General features: G+C 31.6%; 1 protein-coding gene and 1 long non-coding RNA gene across 2 annotated transcripts; one reads left to right on the top strand and one right to left on the bottom strand.

Moving 5' to 3' along the window:
* Positions 1 to 4148: 4148 nt before the first annotated feature.
* Positions 4149 to 23386, bottom strand: LOC126736437 (zinc finger protein 195-like). The gene is made up of 5 exons (XM_050440775.1): positions 23368 to 23386; positions 22947 to 23137; positions 5322 to 5450; positions 5104 to 5269; positions 4149 to 5047 (listed from the first exon to the last, which is right to left on the bottom strand). Exons 2-5 carry the CDS (start codon positions 23132 to 23134, stop codon positions 4736 to 4738), a joined length of 795 nt encoding a protein of 264 aa, XP_050296732.1. The 5' UTR covers positions 23135 to 23137; positions 23368 to 23386; the 3' UTR covers positions 4149 to 4735.
* LOC126736444 (uncharacterized) lies at positions 21566 to 22732 on the top strand. The gene is made up of 2 exons (XR_007660666.1): positions 21566 to 21740; positions 21801 to 22732. It is a non-coding gene; the product is annotated as an uncharacterized LOC126736444 (long non-coding RNA).
* Positions 23387 to 24225: the final 839 nt, after the last annotated feature.

The raw sequence follows: 24225 nt of genomic DNA, 5'->3' as shown, positions 1-24225 counted from the left end.
ATTTATTAGGATAAATGTGGTCGTTTGTTAACTTATGGGCCATTTTGAACTGCTTCTTTTTGTCAATATTATACATCATTTCTAAATATTTTTTACTTGTTTGTACTTCATTTAAACAAAGAATGTGTTGAAAAAAATTATTTCTTGTCGACTTGAGTAGTGGGGAACATCAAAAATATAAACTACAATTTAGTTTTAAATTTTCATCGTCAACAAAGAATGTGGGATTATCTATTGTCACTTTTATAGAACTTTTAGCTAGTTTTTGAAAATTAGTACCCTGATCTGATACAACCCCAAAAATATTTAAACCGGTTTTGCGTATCCTTCGGACAACAGTTTCAAATAAAATATCTTTTAAATGATTAACAGATTAATAAAAAATAATTTGATTAGGTTTGATTTTATAAATAAAACATACACATTCTAATACGGTTATAACATTGCGTTGGAGTATTATCCACGTATCTATGGGATCCTATAAATCCTAGGGCATTTTTCCAAGCTTGACACCTACAATTTTTGTTTCATTTAGGAGTGCATAATATATTATAGTTTTTTATTATTTTTTTTTATACGAGTTATTTTAAATGTTAGTTGGGTGGTTAAATAAATAATTATTATATTTGCAATATTCATTTACTAATATTAATCCCTTGTAAAGGATTACATAGAAGGTTGCGTTAAAGTAATATAAAGATAATTAAAACTCAATTTTCATAATTAGAACTTTTAATGGAATCTATATGTGGTACATACCTTCCTTCATCTTTAGGGCACCTAAAAAAGGATATCTGATCTGTCATTCGACTTTCACAATCATCCACTGAACAAATATTTCGATTAGACATTTTATTCTCCACACAATCAATAAAATCCACAACTATTTCTTTTAAATCCACCCTATACACCGAAACGTGAGTAAAACTGAAATGAGCTTGGCGCGCTCGGTATACATTGATACAAAAATGTGCACCAGACCTGGTGCACCGGGCAGACGGGGAACTGCGGGGTGGATTTTGACGGCCGACCAGAGTGAGCCAACTTGTATTCTATTCTGTAAACTTTGAAAAAACTTATACAAAAATCAGTTACCATCAAACACCAAATATTTGCTTTGCAATTCGCTTGTACTGTCTTTGGTGGATTATGCAGACATTGTTTATGGCGACTCACTAACCGTATCTCTGTCAAGGACGGTGCAAAAACTGCAAAATAGTTGTATGCGTTTTTCCTTTAATATATCGTATAGGGACCACATTACTCATCTAAATTCACATTTTATATTAAATATGAGAAATAGAAGGAAGCGTCGTATGTATAATTTAATTTACAAAATAATTAAATCAGGTCAGCGGCCGAATTTAAGGGACTTATTTTTTCACCATAATTATATACACAATGTAAGGAATCCAAACTTTATTAGAATTCCATTTCATCGAACATCAGGTTTTAAAAAATCATTCCAGTATGTAGGCATTCATATGTGGAACAAGATACCGGATTACATTAAAAATAGTTCACCAAAGAAATTTATTGCATATGTTAAAGAAATTCTTCTTAATTCTCAACTAACATAGGCATTTTAACAAATTCACACCACCAAATTTTTATTAAAAATGTAATTTATAATAATATTTCAGAAGTGTATAGAGCAATAAACTGGGGAATTCCGTTCTGTTTGGCTACATTTCGTGGTATTTCATAGGCGCAGGTACTTATAATATTTATGAATTTAATTTGACGGATTAAATGCCTTTATTTTGAAAGAGATTAAATACTAAATAAATACTTTTAATCCTTTTGTATAGGTACCTATCTTTTAACGCTTTGTAACATGCAAAAATGGGGTCAGGTAATATATACAGACTATAAATACTTTTAAATCATATTTTAAACGTTAGTAGTCACTGCTACGCTGTAGTATAATCACAATATTATTATCCCAATATTTTAAAAATGGAGGTATTCAGTCCAACGAAAAGATGTACTAAAAATTCTCCACTATCGCTGAGTGAAAAAGTTATTATTTTAAATGTACATGATTGCATAAAACACGATTACCCTAGTTTTACTGTGCAAGAAATTGTTGAAAAATGTTCTCGAATGAGTGGAATTGGAAAGTCCACCATTTTCAAATTGTTGCGGGAAAGAAAAGTAGCAGGTCAAGTGGAATCTCCCAAGCAAAAGCCAGGACGACCTACAAAAGTCCTTGATGAAAATGCTAAATGTATAATTCGAAGAAAAGTTCACTCTTTTTATTTTAAAAAGGAAATACCCACCCTAGACAAAATTTTAATGGAGCTTGGCCGAGATGACAGTATTCCGTTGATAAGTAGAAAACTTTTATAGAAAACTTTAAAAAATATGGATTTTGCCTGGGAAAAGCATAACCGCAAAGCACTTTTACTGGAGAGCGACGAAATTGTTTGTTGGAGACGAAAATAGTTGAGAAGTATCAAGCAGTACCGCAGGGAGCAAAAGAAAGTTTTTTATCTTAATGAGACGTGGATTAACGAAGGTTATATAGTCCAAAAAATGTGGCAAGACAAAAATATAACCAGTGCTCGCCAAGCTTTCATAGAAGGCCTGTCTACGGGTATTAAAGTACCTTCGGGAAAAGGAAAAAGACTATATAATAAGATAATCACACATATTGGAAGCGAAGAGGGATTTTTAAAAGAAGGTCTGTTAACCTTTGACTCGACTCACACAGGAGATTACCATGAAGACATGAACTCAGACGTTTTCGAGGACTATTTTGGTGAAATGATAAAATTTCTTCCGGCTAATTCGGTGGTGGTTATGGATAACGCAAGCTATCATTCACGGCGAATAGAGAAGACGCCAACTTCAAGTTGGAGAAAGCAAGAAATTATCGATTGGCTGACTGCAAAAGTTATTGCGTTTGAAGCAAATTTGATAAAAAAAGAACTGCTGGCAATAGCAAACTTACACAAAACTCGTTTCATGAAATACGCCGTGGAAGATATAGCCGAAAAATATAATATAACTGTACTGCGCTTACCGCCATATCATTGCGAACTAAATCCTATAGAACTGATATGGGCGCAGGTAAAAGGATTTGTAGCAAGACAAAACACGACTTTTAAAATGAAAGATGTTAAGCTACTGTTTGATCAAGCCATTACGGAAGCGACACCAGAGAATTGGCGAAAAGCAGTCCAGCATGTAATTAAGCAAGAAGACAAAATGTGGGATCTTGACAACCTCATCGATCAGACAGTCGATCCTTTAATTATAATGTCAAGAGGTGATGACAGTTCGTCAGATGACGAAGAAGACTACAATCTATTATAATTTAAAATTGTTATACACTGTTCAAAAAGTGCCAGATCCAAAAGTGACATTTTCAACTGTTTTACTCTACATATTATGTTCAATAAATTTGTGAAAAAAATATATTATTCCATTTAAACAAAAGTAACTTTCTAAAATAAAATAGCATTTAAGTACATTAATTATAAGGTAAAAAACAAGTCCCAGTTGCACGCCTTTGGCGAACCGTTTTCAATGTTTATCAGTGGGTAACAATGGGCAAAACTCATAAATTGACCCAAAACCGGGTGGCACTACCTGCAATCAACGAAAAGAAAGAATTTTACATTGAAACTAATACCCAACTAAGGTAGTGGCATAAAATATTGGTGGATCACCAGGTACCACTTTTGCATACCTAATGAGGTTTTATTGCTCTACACACTTCTGAAATAGGGTATAGATGTTAAAAATATAAACGGCTATAACTTCCAAAGGATTTGGATAAAACTTTTTTTAATATTAATAATAAACATTTTAATTGATCTGAGACTTAAGAGATGTTGCAAAACTCTCCATTTAAACTAATTAAATCGAGTTATTTTAACCAGATAAAATACCGTAATAATTTTTTTTATAAAAAATGCAAATAAAGTAATAAAAAATGCAAGTAAGGTAATTTAAGCATCACACCAGTTTCCAACCATAGGACCATAGTATTAAAGATAATCTTCCAAGTGATCTCAGACAAGAAAAGAGTAAGATGAGAAAATCAACCAACAATCAGACCTAAAGAAGTAATCACCAGAGCAGGATGTAGAATTTTTGGTCTATTTCTGATAGACAATTATTAATAAAAAACAAATATGTATAGTATTACCATGAGTTTAATGAATATATTACACTGCAATAAATTATTGTACATTTTTAATCTATGATTTAGTTTTATGATAAATTTTAAATATGACATTCTAAATAAACCAGACCATAATAAATTACTAAAAAAATTATAACTCGTTTAATTTAGTATAAAAATTTTTAAACTTCAAAAAACCTGTCATTACTGCCTTAGAACCAATAGTTTGATTCTAAGGCGACAATATGTAAATAGGAAGCACATTCACATCTTACCCCTTGCCAGTGGCAGGAAAAAAAGTTTTTTGTGTGACTCAGATATTTTTATGTTAAACGCGTTGTTAAAGTAAATAGAATTTTTTGTAATTTGGGTGCTATTTTTATTAAAATAAATTATTAGGGTCCCTGTATTGCTTGTAGATTCCCTAAAAACATATGCCCTTTTTTACATGAATGGTATGAAGAAGTTTTTCTTAAATCACCCTGTTCTTAAGACTTTATGACCTTTCTAATGCTAAGCTACATTTAAATAAAAAGTAATTGTAATACTGCTAAAAATAATAAAATATACAACACACAATTTTCTAAGAACTACCACATCTTAGTAAATATCAAACTTGCTAACATCAAAGTCTACCGTCATGTTATGAAGTAGTTTACAATGATGTATGATATCATTCAAATTTGGAAACTGAATTCTACATATCTTACATTTAAAATAAGCCTGTTTAACTGATCTTATAAACATATGCCTTAACTCGTGTGTCTGCTTCCGCTTCTGCTCTCTCCTGCGATACTGCTTGAGACAAAATTTGCATCTACCGTCGACTGAATGACTAGTACCAACATGGTTAACCAAAGCTAACTCTGACATGCATTTATAAGAACATTCCTGGCAATTGTATGTTGGGGGCTAAAAACAGTTATTTTATTACTGATAACTTATAAAAACAACTTACAAAATTTTACTTTTACTTTGTGCTCCCTTTTATGAGCTTTTAAATGATAAAGTTTCATTGTAGTAAACTCACAATCACCACAATAATACAATAAATCTTCCGTTTTCGTGTGCTTAATGTCCTTGTGTTTCTGAATCATTGCCCAAGAACTTGTAATGTAATTACATAAGTCACACCTAAAAATATTGGTAATTTTGTTTTTCCATTTTTCAGGTCAATAGATCATACTTATATGTTTGCTTATGTGTCTTCTTATGAACATCAAAGTAATTATGGTCAGTGGTTTGATAGGGACAAGTTTCACATAATAGCAAAGTTTTATTTGGATCTATTGGTCCTTGAAATTGCTGTTCAATGCTGAAAACAAAAATCCTTAATTAGTATAAATTAGTAAACGTAGATTTATATCTCTAAGCAATCAAATATCATTTTTCTAAGTAATTTTCTTTTGTATATAAACAAATTACAGAGAAATTAATTACTTGCTCATACAAACCTTAATAAGAAATATTTATAGGATTGTGTTTTTGTATTACAGTTCTTAAATTTGGATTATTATTAATGGATTATTATTTGGGAATTATTATAGTATGTAGCAAGACTACATTTATCAACTGTGATATAAACAGGAATTTAGATTTTCCATGCAATTTATTTATTTAAACAGCAGAACCAATTTACAAAAAGATAGAAAAAAATAACATCTTAACCAATCCAGTGGCAAATAGAAATATACTAATCCAGAACTATCCACATACATCAAATACTTAATAAATTTTTAAGTAGTATTACAATTTTTTTTTCATTTATTTACGTTAACATTGTCTAACAGGAAATTCCTAATAATAAGACAACATATGCTTAACAGACGAAAAGTAATTATACAAAACCAATAAACTGAAAAAACTAAATACTTTGGACAGCTTAGGTAAAGGGTATATAAAAATCAACATTCTACAAAAATTGATTTGACTCAAAAACAGCCAAAATTTGAAGCTCACAACTTCAAAGTATACTACAGGCAAGAGAAGATTAAATGGAGAATTTATATATACACGTTCTGCGGTTGAAAAATTTCGAATATGATTTTTGCGTAATGTGTAAGAAGGAGACGGAGTAGAGCGAGAACAAACTTGGCTCCACCCTGGGCGGCTATCGCGTCGTCGTTGCGCTTATCAGTCCGGTTGCAATTCCTCGCATACCTACCTATGTACGTGTTAGCCGATCATGTTTACAATTTATTTCAACCTTTGATACGAAGACGGTTACAGTAATAAAATAAAAATGGTTTTCACTGTTGATCAAAAGATTAATATCATCAAATGGTATTGTCATGCGGATAGTGTAGAAGAAGTTGTTGGCCGTTTTATATTTGCATATCCTGATCAGCAAGTCCCTACTGCTAAAACAATTTATAATATCTGGCATAAGTTTGAGCAGTCGGGATGTGTACATCAGTGTGCAAAATGTTCTAGTGGCGATCAGGAACCTCGTCGAACACCTGACGCTAGGATTGAAAAGGAGGTCAAGGTGTGTGCTTTTGTGGAAGTAAGTGAACCTTGTTCTAGCTCCCAAGTTTCTTAAGAACTTGATATTCCAAGTCGTACAGTGCGTGATATTTTGAAAAGAAATAAGTACAAAGCCTATAAAATTAAAAACACTCAAGAAATTTTTCCAGAAGATCAAATAAAACGCTTGGTGTTTTGTGAAACCTTAAGAGTAAAAATTGATCAAAATGACGACTTCACAAGTAATATTTTATTTACAGACGAGTCATCTTTTTCTCTTCTAGGTCGACATAATTCTTCAGTCGTGAGATATTGGTTTCGGGAAAATCTACATTTGAGTGTACCATTACGAACTCAATACCCGCAAAAGGTAAATGTTTGGGCTGGTATTTTAGCCAATCACATTGTAGGGCCTTTTTTTGATGGTACCTTAAACTCTGAGAGATATTATACTTATATATATATATATATATTATACTTATATATATTATACTTATATATATATATACTTTTATTGCAACAAAATATTATACCCGCTATACGAAACTTGGATGTTAATTTTGAGGAAATTTGGTTTCAACAAGAGGGATGTCCCGCTCACAACGCTAGACAAGTGCAGGTCTATTTAACAAACACTTCCTGAACGGCTTATTTCCACAAGAGGTACCATACCATGGCCTCCGCGATCTCCAGATCTGACGCCTTGCGACGACTACTTCTTATGGGGCTATTTGATGGAAATTCTTTACCAACACCGACATGAAAGAGCCGTTAATTTGGACGAATTGCGAGAATTGTGTGCGCGTAAAATTCCAATACTTGATTCGAGGCTAACCTACCCACCTCCAAGCGCTTGCTAAACATCACTGCGAGCAAGCAGAAATTAAATTCACATTGCGAGCAGTACAGAATCGGCGTCGCTATCGGTGGGAGGTTACCGATGCAGTCGTGCTCTGTCTACTCTCTATCTATTATGTCTAACACATTAAAACTCAATCCGTAAGATTCAACTCGCCAAACGTGTATAGCACTAATTAATGGTTATAAGGGTAGCTATAGTGCATTAAACAGTCAATATCATTATTGCTGTGTAAAATTTTAAACCATGAGCAAGCTCAATATAAAGGTGCATTTCTTGCTAAGATAGATCTATTTTCTAAATAAAAGTGTAGGTGTTTTCTAATGTGTATAGAGGAAACAAAAAAAGTTTAAGTCCCTTAAAAGATGAGAAGCATCAATTTTATAGTTGCATCGTTTAAATAAAAAAAAAGCTGGCTGCTCAGAATAGTGCAAATAGTCAAACATAAAAAAATTAAATCTTTGTAAAAGAAGTTTATAATAGTTTATACCCTCCAAGGGGTATAGAATATACCCCTTGGAGGGTATATTCCATCAATTTTGAAGCATACTTCAAAAGCCTGCGCTGCACATATGCTAGTGTGCCTATATTAGAGTTGGGAAACCACACCATTGCTGCATAAAGTAATTTAGGCCATTATACAAATTAACAAGACTATTCAAGCTTTTAAATTCTCTAGTTGATCTGATTATGAAACCAAGAGTTTTCAAGGAAGATTTAACAACTTCATCGATGTGTTTGTTGATCCCTCATAGAGTCGACATTTTCTAGGGCAGTATTGCCTAACCTATAACTATGCTTAATTTCATTGTGAATATTTGAGATTGACATAGACTTGCAATATTTAATATTCAGAGGTAATATATTTATTATAAGCCAGTGTCCTAAAGCATCAGCAATGGAGGATCACAATCCTCTTTAGATTCTATTATGCGAAATATATTTATAAGTCATCTACAAATAAAAGAAACTCAGACATAATGGTACTTGTGACAAATATAGAAAACATTAATGGGGCAAGATTGCTTTCTTGAGGGGCACCACTCAGTGTGGAATAAGAATTTGACTTATAGGCACTAAATTCAATAAACTGGGAACAATCTTAGGCGACAAAGAGTTTTACAAAGCCATGATTGAAACCCATAGATATCATATTTTCAATGATAAGACCATGGTCCAACCTATAAAAGGTCTTTGAAAATTCTACACAACATCCAATTGTTTCCTATGTCCCACAACTTTGTCTTGTTTTGTTCACTTGTTGGCTCTGCTGCAAGACAATTGCCAGCCCGATTTGTGTGAGATGAGGATGGGAAATTGAGCTTTAGATTTTAATCTGATTAATGTTTATGATTCGCATGATTATCTCTATTGTTTCATCGTCTGGAGCAGGTAGAATGTCACTCATAGATAATGGTGATACTCTTTTCTTTAATACAAAGGTCATATATAAGTCAAAATTAATAACGCGATTCATTGAGCACTCAAAGAAAATATGGTCCAAGTTATCCCATGAACCACAATCACAAAAAGGGCTATATTTCATGTTCATTCGATAAAGGTGAGAGTTAGTCGGGCAATGTCCTGTACGCATTCAAGTTAGCAAACCATTTTTTGTTAGTAAATGTGGGTTGTACCCTAGCATATCTACTATGATTGTTTCATACTAAAATTTTCCACTTGTCATAACCATTGTTGTTTGTCATGGCAATTAAACTTTTAGTTGTAAGAACCCAATATTCAGAATTTGCTGTACAAAAAAGAACCACTGAGCTTTGTAATTGCTCCCTTTGAATCTGAAAATATTATCGCTCTCTTGATTTGTTGGTTGATAGAGGTTTTTACAGCATCATGAATAGTAATTATTTCGGCCTTATAAATATTAACGTTATCTGGCAATCGTGACGAGAATCTATAGTTCAAGGATGGGATAGATATGCCAAATCCCACACTGTTGCCCTTTTTTGAAGTATCAGAATAAATAAATTTATAACGGGTTCTTAAGTTGTTGGTTTCATCTATGAATTTATTTCCTGTAATGATGTCTCCCTTTTTTAAGTTACATTTTATAGTTTTTAGAGGCCCACTCAGAACTTTCGTAACTTAGAAATTTTGATCGTCTATAGAGTAGGGTTATGTATGGTCTGTAGCTTTGAAATGCAGTCACTAAATATGGAGTTTTATTGTTATTCCAAAACTCAGGTCTATGATTATTTTCGATCTAATATTATTTATGTTTTGGATACCAGGGTGATTTATAATTAATAAAAATTTGGAAATTACTTTAAGAGCCAGTAGTTTTCTCCTGTGTTCTAGATCTATCATAGATGATTCGGCTAACAATGCCACCCCGGGAGTGGAGCGCATACATTCCATACATATGCGTAAGCCCTTGTAAAACACCACGTCCAATCCATTAAGAGCCGTTATTGCGCACGGTTTAAAAAATATCGAAACGAAATCTGGATGAGATTGTACCAAAGCAAAAAAGGCAGTCAAAAGGGTGTTTGATCTGCACCCCACCATGCTTCCTAAGAGCATTGTGTAGGCCTACAGGCCTACACAATGCTCTTAGGAAGTTCAGTGACTTTTTTGCTTTATTTTTAATCTTTGGAATGTGAGGTGGCCACTTTAGATTCTCTTGCAAAACTATTCCTAAATATTTGGCATTTTGTTTAACGGGGATAACTGAATTATTAATTTGTATGGGAGGTGGGGTGACACTTTTTCTCCGGGCAATGTTAATTTTATTAATCATTGTAGCTACATTATTGCTATCAAGTCATCGGCGTATCCTATTATAAATGCATCCCCCAGGTTTAATTCAAAAATAATTTTTATATAATAATATTAAATATGATGGTACTTAAATGATGGTACGCGTAGTTGTCAGCACTGGACCGAAGAATGACTCATTATTACTCCTACAATACAGTAGTCGGTCTGTAAAAAGTCTATAGATTACATTACACATATGACCAGGCACTTCCATGTTTTGTAGCTTATTATACATTTTATAGATGTTCACATTATCACATGCAGCTTTTATGTCTAAAAAGACTGCTATAACTGAATCAGAGGATAAAAAATGCATTATTAATATAAGATGTGATAAATGCAATATTGTCATATATGCCCTTTTCCTTACGGAAACATGTCTGTCTGTTTGAAAATTTCAGATCATGTTTCAGTTGCCAATCCAGACGATTCTTGAACATAATTTCTAAAACTTTGGCACCACATCATGACAATACAATTGGTCTATAATTGTCAGGGTCCATTGGATCTTTATTTGGTTTCAAAATTCTCACTACATTGAATTTATTCCAGGATATCGGGGTATTTCCCCTCCCATTAAGATTTTATTGTAGATATTTAAGAGAATTTGTTTAGCTTTAAACGGCAGAAATTTAAACATTTGATAGGCCACATCGTCCATACTATAAAAAGAAATCACTTGGTGCAGATGATTTCTTTTTGTTTAAGTTTAACTCATATAAAGAAAAATGCAAGAAATTGTCACCTCCATTGGTGAGAACAAGATTGAAACTGTGATCTATATTTATAACTGAAATATTGTCTAGAATGGATTGCTTTAAATTGTCTGAAATTACATGATTAGATCTACTTATTTTGGAGTTGTTATTAAATTTTTTAATTTTGTTTCAAACATATGTGATGTTCGAATTCTTATTTAAAGTGCCACAAAAGAGTTTCAATTTTGCTTTTTTTTTTAATTTTTTAGTTTTTTCATAGTTATTGGAATAATTTTTTTAGCCATAATATAGTTTCCTGTATATGGGATATTATTAAAATTTGTTTTAACATTTTTCCTTTCCCTAACTCAAGATGTACATCGTCCATCATCGATTACCCTCTTCATAGGTGTTCCAACCAATTTTACTGGAATTACTTGTTCAGAACCCTCACAAATGATGAGACATTAATTGGTCATAATCGAGATTATAATTAAGATCCAAGAGCGGTATTGAGAGTTTATCATGATAGGCTTCTCAATTCGCCCTTTTAAAGTTTCTGATATTATAAGGACTAGCAATATTATTATGTAAATTAAAATTACCGTTTATATATAAATTTACATATTACATATATTATATATATATATATATATATATATATATATATATATATATATATATATACTATACATATATATATATATATATATACTACTAGGCTAGTATATTACTTATACTAGCCTAACCTTATTACTTTCAGGTTAGGCTAAATCGGTTTTAGCTCATTTCAAGCATTTGTTTATTCTCAATATTTCATCCTATATTTTAGGGACTTCTTCAGGAGAAACTACAAGAGAGTAAAAAAAGTATGTTAACATATAAATATATAAAAGAATTGAACACAACAAAATTATGAAATGGAAAATGAAGAATGAAGATTTACTTTACATGCTAAGTAAATTGCAAACAAAAGGACAATAAGTTTAACTTACAACACAGAGTCTGTTTAATGTCTCACACATAAACAAAAACATTTTTCTTTTTTATATTATAATTATTCTTATATACATATAGACACTGAGCAATGCGACTGTCTACCGGTAATGACAAACGTGACTAGTGATTTCACTACTAAATAAGGTAAGAAAATTTCGTTGGGTCTCGCGATTCACACAAAATATTTGCTATAATGAGTGTAAACTATTGTATCTTTGTATATTCCTTCCTCTATTTTTCTTTTCGCTTTATTATTTTTATATAACTTTCTTTGAAATGTCATGTTTAGATAAGGTTTAAAATATTACTATCGATGTTACTTAGTTGGTTTATGTCAGATTTATAGTTTAAAGAGTGTTTTGTTTTCTTTATGTAATACATTTCCAAAAAAAGGCGGCTTTTATAGTTATTTTCTTGCTTTAACATTTTAACTTGATCATAATTGAGGACCTGTTTTTTGAGAATGTTTAACAACCGCGCACGTGTTTTTTCCGAGTTTGTAGTCATTCTTGTGTTGTGTGATTCTTTGTTTTAACAATTGAGATGTATGACCAACATAACAACCTTGACATTCTAAACAGGGGAATTTATATATCACATTGCTATTAAAAAGAGTAGGAGTCTTATCTTTAGTTTTTGAGAAGAGGTTTCAATTATTTAAGGTATTATATTTTGCTATTTTAATGTGAGGGAACTTATTAAATAGAGTTGTGATTTGGTGCGATAAATCTTTAATATAAGGCAGTTTTTTATATTTTAACTGAATATTTTGAGGTTCAGTTGATCGGTTAAATATATCTGAGTTACAGATTAGTTTATTTAAAATATGTTTGGGATAGCCATTGTTAATGAAAATATTGAAAAGTTTCTTAAGATGGTTCTGTAAGAATTGTTCATCACTAATATGCGTTACCCTATTTTTCATAGCGATTACTGTGTTGTATTTCTGGTTCTTAGGATGATATGACCAATAATTAATAATCTTCCTGAAGCTGTATTTTTTTGATACCCGTCCAAAATAATTGTTGATAACTTTTGTGTCAAGAAAAGGTAAGATACGATCTTTTTCTATTTCTATTGAAAATTGTAATTTTCGATTAAAATTGTAAGTTTCAATTTGATCAGGGGGAATAGCACAAATTAAATCATCTACATATTTATAAATAAAAGGTATGTTAAGGGCAAGTTGGGGATAGTATTGTCTAATACATAATCCAAAACAATAGTGGCTAAAATAGGACTTACTTAAGCAAAATGTCTTTAAATAATAAAACCACTTCAAGGGAGATTAAAATATGATCATTGTGTAACTGAAAACCATTAATAGAATTTATAAATGTGAAAGTATCTCTTATATTATAATTATTTATGTCTTCAAAAGGTATTTTTAAAATTTTGGATAGAAATTTTGATAGGTTGTATGTGATACTATTAATGGAGTTGACAATAGGACGTAGTGGAATATTAGGTTTGTGTACTTTTGGAGAACAATACAATTTAGGACAAGATGCATTATAAATTGTTAAGGATTTTGCTTCGATATCAGTTATTTTTTTTTTTGTTTTGAGTGATTTTATTAAATTATTGTGTGTTATCTGAATGAAGGTGGTAGGGTCCCTCGGTAGTTGATTGTAAGTCAAACTGTCTTGTAGTAGTTCTTGTGTTTTTTGGATGTAATCTTCCTGATTCATTGCTACGGTGCATCCACCTTTGTCAGATTGTAAAATATATTGTTGTGGATTTGATTTTAAAAAAGTTGCATTTTTTTGAATGTCGCATTAAAATGCATGGGGGTAGGTTCTAAGAATGATGATAGAATGATATTTGTTACAATATAGCTCTAGCTCTTAAAACATCGTTTAAATTATTTGGGGTTTCCTCAATAATATTTTCTATATCTGCCAACATTTTTCGAATTTTATCTTTTTTTTAGTAGCAGGGATGCTAAATTTTGGCCATGAACTGTGTTTCTCTTTTTTCTGAAACCAAACTGACATGGGGAGAGAATATTTTGGTATTGAAAAAATTCACCATTTAAATCGCGTTTCTTCAGCAACTTTAAAACCACAGGCAGAAGAGATATTGGCCTGTAGATTTCAGGTTGACCCGGATCCCCTTAAAGATTGGAGTCTCGCAACCGTTAGAACATCTGGAAACACACCCGTTTTTAAACATAGATTAATTAATTTTATCAGAGGAACAAGTACTTCATTTTTGACTGATTTTAATAGTCATATGTTAAGGCCATATATTATGTCATGACTATGTTTGTTACTTAGCTGATCGAAAATTTCCCTTATATGATTAAAACTTACTTCCTTAAAGGGGAAGGCAGATTTAGGCTTGATCACATTGTTTACATATGTTAAAGGGTCTGTGTCTGAGTTTGGAATTTTGCAAACTATATGGTCAGTTATATTAAAAAAAAAGTTATTAAAATCATTAGGACTGGGCAAGGATTTCACCTGAGTATCTTGGACCCCATGACATACTTATACAACCATACTTATTTATTATTTGCCACATGGTCTTATGCGGATTTGTAGAAGTAAGAATTAAGTGGTCATTTGCTCTGATTTTTGCCTCAACTATAGATTCCCTATACCTTTTTTGATAATATTTGTAAAGATTTTCTATATCTGGAATATTATATTGGGCTTTGAGCTCATATAAAGGATTGTGTTAGTCCTGCATTGCCCTAAGATCTTTGCCAAACCATGATATATTACAAGACTTCTGGACTTTTCTGGAAAAGATTCTAGATATCCATTTTCCAAGATGTTTAAAAACTATTTGAATTTTTGATTAAAATTAGTGTTTTCATTAGTAAAATCCCATGATGTACTAGATATTTTATTAAAGAACAGGAAGAGCCCCTTTTTGTTATCAGTCTGTATAGCTTACAAGACTCAACATAATTATCTTTCACACTATCAACCACACAGTTTAACACTTGATTCATATGATCTGATATATTCAAGTTTTGATATATTTTTTAATAGTATTAATTTTTGAATAAAAATTTTTTTAATAGTATTATTGCCCTTCCAGATACAGTAAGTAGAGAAGCAATAGATTACTATAAAAATAATCTAGCTTGTAATAAAGTGTTAGCATTTCAGCTTCTTGAATACTCTAATTTAACTAAAATAATCTCTTCAATGAAATCTAATGCAGTGGGAATTGATGGTATCTCGATTAAGCACATTAAACTTTGTACTCAATTTTGCTTAAATCCGTTATTACATATAATTAATGAGTGCATACTTAAGCAAAAATATCCAAATTTATGGAAAAAAGCAATAATCAAACCTATTGCAAAAAATTCAGTACCTAAAGAATACAAGGATTTAAGACCAATCAGTATATTGCCTGCAGTGTCCAAAGTGTTTGAAAAACATATTTATAACCAGATTTCTAATTTTGTTGAAGCTTATAATTTAATTACCGATTGCCAGTCAGGATTTAGAAAGAATTTTAGCACGCCAACATGCTTAGTTAAAATATTAAATGATGTAAGAGTGAATGAAGAGCAAAATCAAGCGACATGTGTGGCCCTGCTCGACTTTAGTAAAGCTTTCGACACACTTAACCACGAAATGTTGTTGGCTAAACTAAGGTATTTTGGAATTTCTGAATATGGTATTAACTTCTTTAAAGAATATCTACATATACAATCGTGAAAGTTGTGTTATGACAGTCCAACGGTTAGAAAAACAATGTTCAGAGTTTAGGCAAACAAATCAAGGCGTATCTCAGGGTTCTATACTATCACCCCTACTTTTTTCACTCTATATACGTCACATGTATAACACTGTAAAACGTTCCACATTACAGCAGTATGCTGACGACTCACAACTGTATATTCCTGTTTCTATTGAAGATATGAATAATAATTCATTTCAGCATAAGTTTCAGCTTGATTTAATGAATCTAGAAAACTACACAAAAAATCACAACCTCAAATTAAATGCTGAAAAATCCAAAATTCTTTTGATGTGTTCGAATAATAATTTAAGGCGAAATTTTGAAAATCAGATAAATATGCATATAAAACACTCCAGTTCCAATTGTCCCAGAGGCAAAAAATTTGGGTATCATATTCGACAATTCTCTCTCTTTTGAACCCCATATAAAAAACAAAATTAAAGTAACCTATATTTACGCCTGAAAAACCTTTTTAAATTTAAATGGAACTTGTCCACAAAACAAAAATATTTACTTTGTGAAAGCCTTGTTTTATCTTTGTTCGATTACGGCGATGTGGTATATGGTGGCTCTTTAGTAAGTACCAAAAACGCAATTCAAAAAAATTCAAAATTCCTGTATTCGATTTGCCTATAATATCCCATATAGAAACCATATAACGCCATATCTTAATGACAAAAATTTATAAATATGACAAACAGATGAAAGCATCATATGTTTAACTTTATTTATCGGATTAGAAAGGAAGGCCAACAAGGCTAACTTACGAGATGAATTTTTGGATTTTGAGCATAAACACATGACGCGAACAATGATATTTTTGTTGTGCCACACCATAGAACCGCATCATTTCAGCGCTCTTTTAAATTTGCGGGGGTTGAAATGTGGAATAGTACTCCATCCAGCATTAAACAACAATCTTTAAACATATTTTCTAAAAAAATGAAATCACAGTTGCTAGTTGAACAAAGAATAGGTTAATTAACATCAGATACAAATAAAAAAAAACCATTATTAATTGTCATTAGTTGAAAATTGTCTTTACCCCTTGTGGACAGCGACATTTTGCATTTTTGCTTTTTTTTAGGGTCTTAAATATTGGGTTGTTACCCTCCTTGGTTCTTTTATCTGCTGCCGCATCTGCCGCTCTCCCGTTCTGGATTAATTTTCTTATTATTATTATTATCATTGTTTGTTTCTTTTTGATTTATTTGATATAAATTAATTATTTTTAAGGGTTATTTCGTCTGTACCAACAGATTAACGGTTTTGATAATCGAGAATTAATCCTTTTTGTCAAAATTTTAATTAGATTTATAACGGTATTTTATAATTTTATATATGGGCAAAAAAAAAGGCTAAGACTAAAGTCTACAACATTTACAGAGCTCACAGTCACACTGGGGCTTACAAATAGATTATCCAAACATGCTTCCATTCTTGTGACCTATAAAATGGTCCGTCTTAAGCCTAAACTTTCTGCAGTATCTCCAAATCTTACTGCATTGAAATGGCCTGTATCGAAATGGATGTTAAAATCAGCGGCAATTATAATGTTAGTACCATTCTTAAAACCAAACATAATTTTTTCAAATGTTGTTTGAAAGGTGTCAAAACAGCCTGAGGGTTAAAATGTATGAATTAAAATAATTAATATAGATGGAACAATATTCAATACACTTATTAATACTAAAACTAGGATTTGTACAGTCTTTTACCTCCAGGTGATTTCTAACAAAGATACCACCACCTGTACTCTCATTCCTTGCAGAGTACCCTACTATTTTACAACAATTTAATTAATAGTTACTAGCTTCCTCCTGACATAGCCAGTGTTCTGAGATGCATACTATGTTGATATCTTTGGCCTCTATAAATGATTCAAGCTGACCACCTTTTGCCAGATCGATCTCACATTTGTATGTAGAGTATTTATGCTGACCTCAAGACTGCTGTTAAGGCTCTTACCATTTAATAGCATTGAATGTTCATAAAATGGTTTATGATCACATCCTTGGGCCATAACATTGTGCAAAGGTATGGGTTAATAGCATTTTGTGGTACAATAGGTCTAAAGGATGCCTTGTGTTTATCTTTTTTTGTCTGTATTTTTTCACATATGCAGTCCTCTCCCAATTCATAACATAGTACATAGTAGTATAGATAGTCAAGTACCTCTTTTTGGACTGTATAGGGGGCAAGTCCAGACAAAAATAAGACTGCCCTTTTTGTTGCCTCTAGATTTCGCTTGCTATCAGGATAGGATCCCCTAAGAGGGAAGGAAAATAAATAAACACACAGGAGAATCCAGTTTTGTGAAATAATGACAGATATAATTACAGCAGAACCTAGACTAATTACAAATATTTGGTTCAGTGATGAATGTACCTTTTATTTAAATGGGCAAATTAATAAATGAAACTGTCTTTACTGAAATGATGAGAAGCCACACATATTTAAAGAAGCCTTACTTTATTAGTTTATTAGTATTTATTAGTATCTTCAAAATAATGGAAATCATTTTAAATATTTAATTAAATAATAATAAAAATTTCAAAATGTTTATTGTTTTCCTTGCTAAACAGAGAAGACTTTTCTGAAATGTGGCTTTCTATGGTATTATTGAAAAGAATTTTTCAAGATCTTAGATGATGCATCACTTGACCCCTCTTTTTATTTAAGATCTTAGGGGTGTATGTCATTCTGTCTCAGAAGTGTTTTCAGCATTTTTTATGTTTTTTTTCTGTTCCTAATCTATGGTCATTCCAAGTTTTTAAATTATAACCCAGTATATACCACATCACTTTCACATACATACCCTCAGCTGGCTGGAATTCATATACCCCACAATGATAAAGAGTTTGCATTATAATTATTACAGAGACAGCTTCAATAAAGGAAACTAAATTATTTTTGATATGGTTGATGATAACAATTTTCAAGTGTTAACCAACAAATTCTATATAATACCCTTATTTTATTCCAGAGTATCAAAAATGTAATTATAAATCTTTCTATATGACTTAACTAAATTTTAATAAACATTAATTATTTTGGTACATTTATGAATAATTAATTTATTCAGATAACCCATGAATCTTTGCTATAAACACTTATAATCTTTACTTTACATTCAATCCTTCATAACACTTTGGTGAAATATTCCTGGAATGTCGTGAATTGAATGGGCAAAAATAATAATGCACATAAAAAAAGTACTTTAAACTTTAAATGTATGGTAACTTAATATTTATTTATTTCTTTATTTACGGAATCCATTGACAAAAGTGTTACATAGCATACCCATACAAACATATATATTCAGACACAAAACTACCTATAAATCAATGAAGAAAGGTGTAGATGAGTTAATTAATTAAAGCCCCTATGAAATAATATTATTATGAAAATGTAAATACGTTAATTATTTTCCTAATTTTTGTACTATTTTTATTAGTATTCTGTAGTTAAAGTTGATTCGTAGGGTTTCTTTAGGGTTCTACTTACGTTTGGTTTATTATTTTTATCTATAGTGTTTAGTTTTTAAGTAATTCATCTTGTTCGAGAGCCCCATTTTGGCCCCAATTTAGGTTATATTATTGTAAATCCCTGTAGTTCTAATTTTCTAGAATTTGTATACTTGCTTGCTTTGACTGTCAGTATTCTCCTAAAATTATTGGTCTCTTTTGGCAAAAACAATGAAGATAATTCCAAATATTTCGAAACTGTTCCATCGGGTTTTAAAAAGGACGCGCTTCGTGACAATTCATGCAGTTTTAATTGTTTAGTCAGTTTTTACCTTGGAAACAATTAAACGACAGTCAAGGCAAATTAGGTTAGTGTTTTTTTGGCGTTAACAATAAAAGTGTGTTCCCGAATTTTTTTTTTTTTTTTTTTTTTTTTTCAAGTACTTTATTGTCGAAAATTTGGTACATGTACACGAATTTTATTGACAAAGCTTCAGAAAATAAATACAATCAAATCAGATTTTACAAAACAAATATATAAAAAATTTTATACAACATATAAAATGCCTAAAAAAAAAATGCAAGAGAAAATGTTACAAACAAAATCTTTATAAAATAAAATACATGCATGTAGACAAAGGTAGCAGAGATAAAGGGACACATAAAGATATGTTCAAAATTAAAATTAACAGATTAAAAGCTTAGCATCTACTACACAACATCCTCAGCCTTAAAAAAGTCTTCAATCGAATAAAAGGCTTTTAGAAGCAAATATGACTTCAGTTTACAACGAAACTGGCGCAAAGACTGAACACTTCTTAATTCCACGCTAATGTGATTATAAATCATTAACCGCGATATATAAATGAATCTTTGATAGATGTAAAATGAGGAATAGGAAGGGGAATATTATTAATCTGTCTGGTAGGATAACTGTGATGTCGGATTGGAAAACTGTTCTTATTTTTGAATATTAAACATGCAGTTTCCAAAATAAATAATGATGGTAGGGTCAAAATACGGCTCTCTTTGAAAAGATTACCACAATGCGTTCTAGAATGGGCCCTAAATAAACTTCTGACAGCCCTCTTTTGCAGCACAAAAACAGACTGAAACAGATAATTTGAACATGCACCCCAAAATGGAAGAGCATACCTTAAATGCGACTCGAACAAAGCAAAGTACACATCATGAGCAACATCTCTCCCCAGTTCATGAACGGTTGCCCTAACAGAGAAGCAGCCAGAAGCAAGTTTTTTATTTAACTTTATTATATGGTCAGAAAACTTTAAATCTTTATCAATGACTAAACCAAGAAATGCAGAATTATCTACCATGTCCAATGCGTTCTCACCAAAATCAAGACTCTCAGCTTGAAAATTGAAACCAATAATGTGGGACTTTGACATATTTAAGCAAAGTTGATTGGAATCACACCATTGCTTTAATTTCAGGAGATCGGCTGCAACATCTCTGACAAGCTGCTTGGGATCTTTATTCGACCATAAAACCGTTGTGTCGTCAGGAAACAATGTAAAATGTCCACATATGCTAACAGTAACAAGATCTTATTAATATATTGTTGATAGCACAACTCTCTTAGGTACTCACATTGATGTCTCAAAAATACAAATTCATCATATTCCTACTGTTGACCACTAATTTTAAACTTTTTGTGAATTTGTTTCTTTTTTATCAAACTGAGAAGCTCTGAAGAAAACCAACATAGAAAAGAAGAACTTTTGTACCTCTTTAGAGGAATAAACCTTTCCATTGAGGAGTAGATCACATTATAGAAAATTGAAACTATGACATCAACAGATGTCTCTCCCAAAAATAATTGATTCCAGTCTATCGCAGCAAGACAATTATAATTGCTATGTAATCTCCCTTACCAAAATCATAAAAATATTCCTCATATCATCAGAACAGAACAACAAAGGTAAAAACTAATTGCTGTATGGTACAAGCTATTCTCAAAAATCTTGTCTATTGCACTTTCAACACTAATTAAATCTGAGCTACTAAATACAAGAAGTTAGTATGATTTAATAATTAGTTAGTCTGAAACCACTCTATTTTTCTTTGAAAAAGGTTTACTGGTATTGTAAATATGAGAAACTAAAAATAAAGTAAGTTTATAATTTTAGCCTATAGCTATTTATGTATCAAGGGCATTGTGAGGACGATAATGCCCGGAAGGTGGAAATAGTATGGCCCGAGGGCTAGGTTTTTGCCTGATGGGCAATCGAGTCTAACAATGCCCGTGGTGCATACAATGCTTTATGTTTTACCTAAAAATTGATTTTTATGAACAAAAATAATTGTAATATTAATTAAAAAATAGGGTCTACCTGTACAGGTAGGTATACGTACCTACCTACCATAGAAATTTATCAAGTGACTTGCAGTGATTATTTAAGTTTGACTTTGATGTTTCTGTCAGTTAGTCAGTTGGCATTTTTTGTTTAAATATTTGCTTAAAATGGAAAAAAATCCACAAAATATATGAGAAAAGGCTATAAAAGCGACCGAAAATCTTTTTCCAGTTAAATCAAGGCAATAGTATGATCGGGAGTATGGCATATTTAGTATTTGGAACAATGCCAATGGCATATTTTCAGGAACTGGTAAGTTATTGATTTTATTTTAATAGGTACATATGTTTAAAAAAATTTTAATATTTTTAGTGGGAAAAATACAGTCCGAACTCTCTCTGGACCAAGTATTCTACCCTAAGGTCTATGTTAATGGTCTATAAAAATATAGACACACTTGCAATACCATCGCATACCAATCTCATATCTTTTTTAAAAGTTAAGTCGAAAGGATATGTCCCGAAGAAGTCTAAAGTTTTGGAAGGAGAACAAATAATAAAATTTATTATAAAGGATCCTGATGATATCTACTTGACACACAAAGTCATATTGGTAATGGGTGTTTTTGGAGGTTGAGTTGGTCGAAATTACCATTGATGATATTGAAGATAGAAGAATGGTCTTGGTTATAAAGGTACCAGAAATTAAAACTTCAACTTCAAAAAGTTTTACTATCATTGAATAAGATTTAGGTGCTTTAAATTTAATAAAAAAGTACGCAGCATAAAGACCAGCTGGAATAAAGGAGTGAAGATTCTTTCTTACCTATAGAAAGAGTCGCTGTACAGTACAACCTGTTGGAAAAAATACCATAGGAAGCGTCCCAACATTGATCGCAAAATTTTTAAAACTGGATAAGGCAGAAGATTATACCGGCCACTGTTTGCGTTGCACGTCGTCAACTTGACTTGTTGAGGCAGGTGCTTTGTTTGAAATAAAACAATATGGGAAATGGAAAAGCTCTTCAGTAGCTGAAGGATATATAGAAGAAAGTATTTCATCCAAAAATAAAGTAGCCAAAATGATTGCCAATTCAGTTAATTCCGAGGATAATTCTGTATTGACTATTGAAAATTCTTTAATGGTCAATTTACAAACTATACAAAATAGCATTAGTGCTGCCACCTCTACCATCACAAAAAACACGGACCATTCTATAGTGGGATCAGCTACATTTTTCGGGACATTTCAAAATTGTAATTTTTATTTTGGAAATAAAGTTTAACTTTTAGTATTTAAAGAAACATTATTTTTTGTAAAAAATTGATGTTTATTCTTTATTATAAGAGAAATAAAATTGGATAAGCAATAAAATTTCCAGGCATTATCATAATGCCCGCTTATAATGTCCTAGGTGTGATAGCAGGTATTATTGCTACCATAATATATTCCATTTCTAAGGTAATATAAATCAATAACAGATAGGTAAAAATAATAAAAGTTTTATATAATACCTACCTAAAGCTTGTTACTTCTTCTTTACCATCTTCATAATTCTTGACTGTCTCCTGGATAGGATGCTCTTCTATTGTGATTTCCACACTATCATCTGAGTCACTTTGGTAGTCATTTATTACATCTTTTTTTAAAACTATATCACCATCACTGATATCGTTTCTGATTTTAATTGAGGATTTGGGCTTCATTATCTATAGATTAATAACAATTATAACAAAATTATTATAGATTATATAAGAATTAATTGCTATGAAACATAATCGTTATTTTAAATACAAATATAACGACATGTAAGATGTAAGAATATATTATATTTAAATATTGACACAATACAAAATAAAACTTAGACGAGGAAAGGAAGAGACTCTTTTTCCTTGTCTAAAAAATAAAACAATACAGGGGTGCGTTCAGAAATCATTACCTTGCAGTAAAGGTTATACCATGGTAATACAAAAGCCCTTCCAAACTGTATTAGATTAAGATGCTTGAGTCATACCTGTCGAATAGAGTTCAGTTTGTTGTCTTTAATCAGAATAAGTCTGATATTAAGCCTTTGAAATATGGAGTTTCACAGGGGTCTGTCTTGGGACCCATACTATTTCTTATCTACATAAATGATCTGGCCTTTTCACAGGGGGGCTCTGTTAGCACTGTTCTGTTTGCTGACGACACAACTTACTATCAAAGTTATCACCCTTCAAATATCATTAATTTAGATCTCCAGACCCCGGAGAATAACCTCTTTCAATGGTTCTTGGCAAATCGTCTTTCTCTCAATAGTTCAAAGTCACAAACACTTAACTTTACTTTGCGGCACAATACATTGACTGAGCATCCTGCTTTTGGAAGCTGTTCAGATGAGGCTAAGTTTCTTGGTGTTCACCTTGATCCAGGATTGACTTGGGAACAACATATAGTCAAACTGTCTAGTAAACTGTCCAGTCTGTTATTCCTCTTTAGAAAGCTAGCGGGAATTACTTCCTTGCAGGTCTTACTTACAGCATATCATAGTAGTTTTCACTCACAGCTAACTTATGCCATACTGACATGGGGTCATTCCTGCCATATAGATAAAATATTTGGGCTGCAGAGAAAGTGTATTCGTATTGTGACTGGTCAGGGTTACCGAGATGACTGTAGGGAATCTTTTCGGAAGCTTAAAATATTAACTTTGCCGTCCGTGTACATTATGCAGTGCCTGTTGCGTGTTCACCAAAATCTGGATCACTATAGAACCCACCTACATTTTCATAATTATGAAACTAGGAATTGTAATAAG

The sequence above is a fragment of the Anthonomus grandis genome, chromosome 5 (genome assembly GCF_022605725.1).
Source record: "Anthonomus grandis grandis chromosome 5, icAntGran1.3, whole genome shotgun sequence".
NCBI lineage: Eukaryota > Metazoa > Arthropoda > Insecta > Coleoptera > Curculionidae > Anthonomus > Anthonomus grandis.
This window is presented reverse-complemented; position numbering and strand designations above follow the sequence as displayed.

Coding starts and splice junctions, on each gene's coding strand:
- LOC126736437 (XM_050440775.1), bottom strand. CDS start 23,134: ATGAAGCCCAAATCCTCAATTAAAATCAGAAACGATATCAGTGATGGT. Junction 5,451..22,946: donor GAAGAAGTAACAAGCTTTAG/GTAGGTATTATA, acceptor TTTTGTTTTCAG/CATTGAACAGCAATTTCAAG. Junction 5,048..5,103: donor AAAGGGAGCACAAAGTAAAA/GTAAAATTTTGT, acceptor AACTGTTTTTAG/CCCCCAACATACAATTGCCA.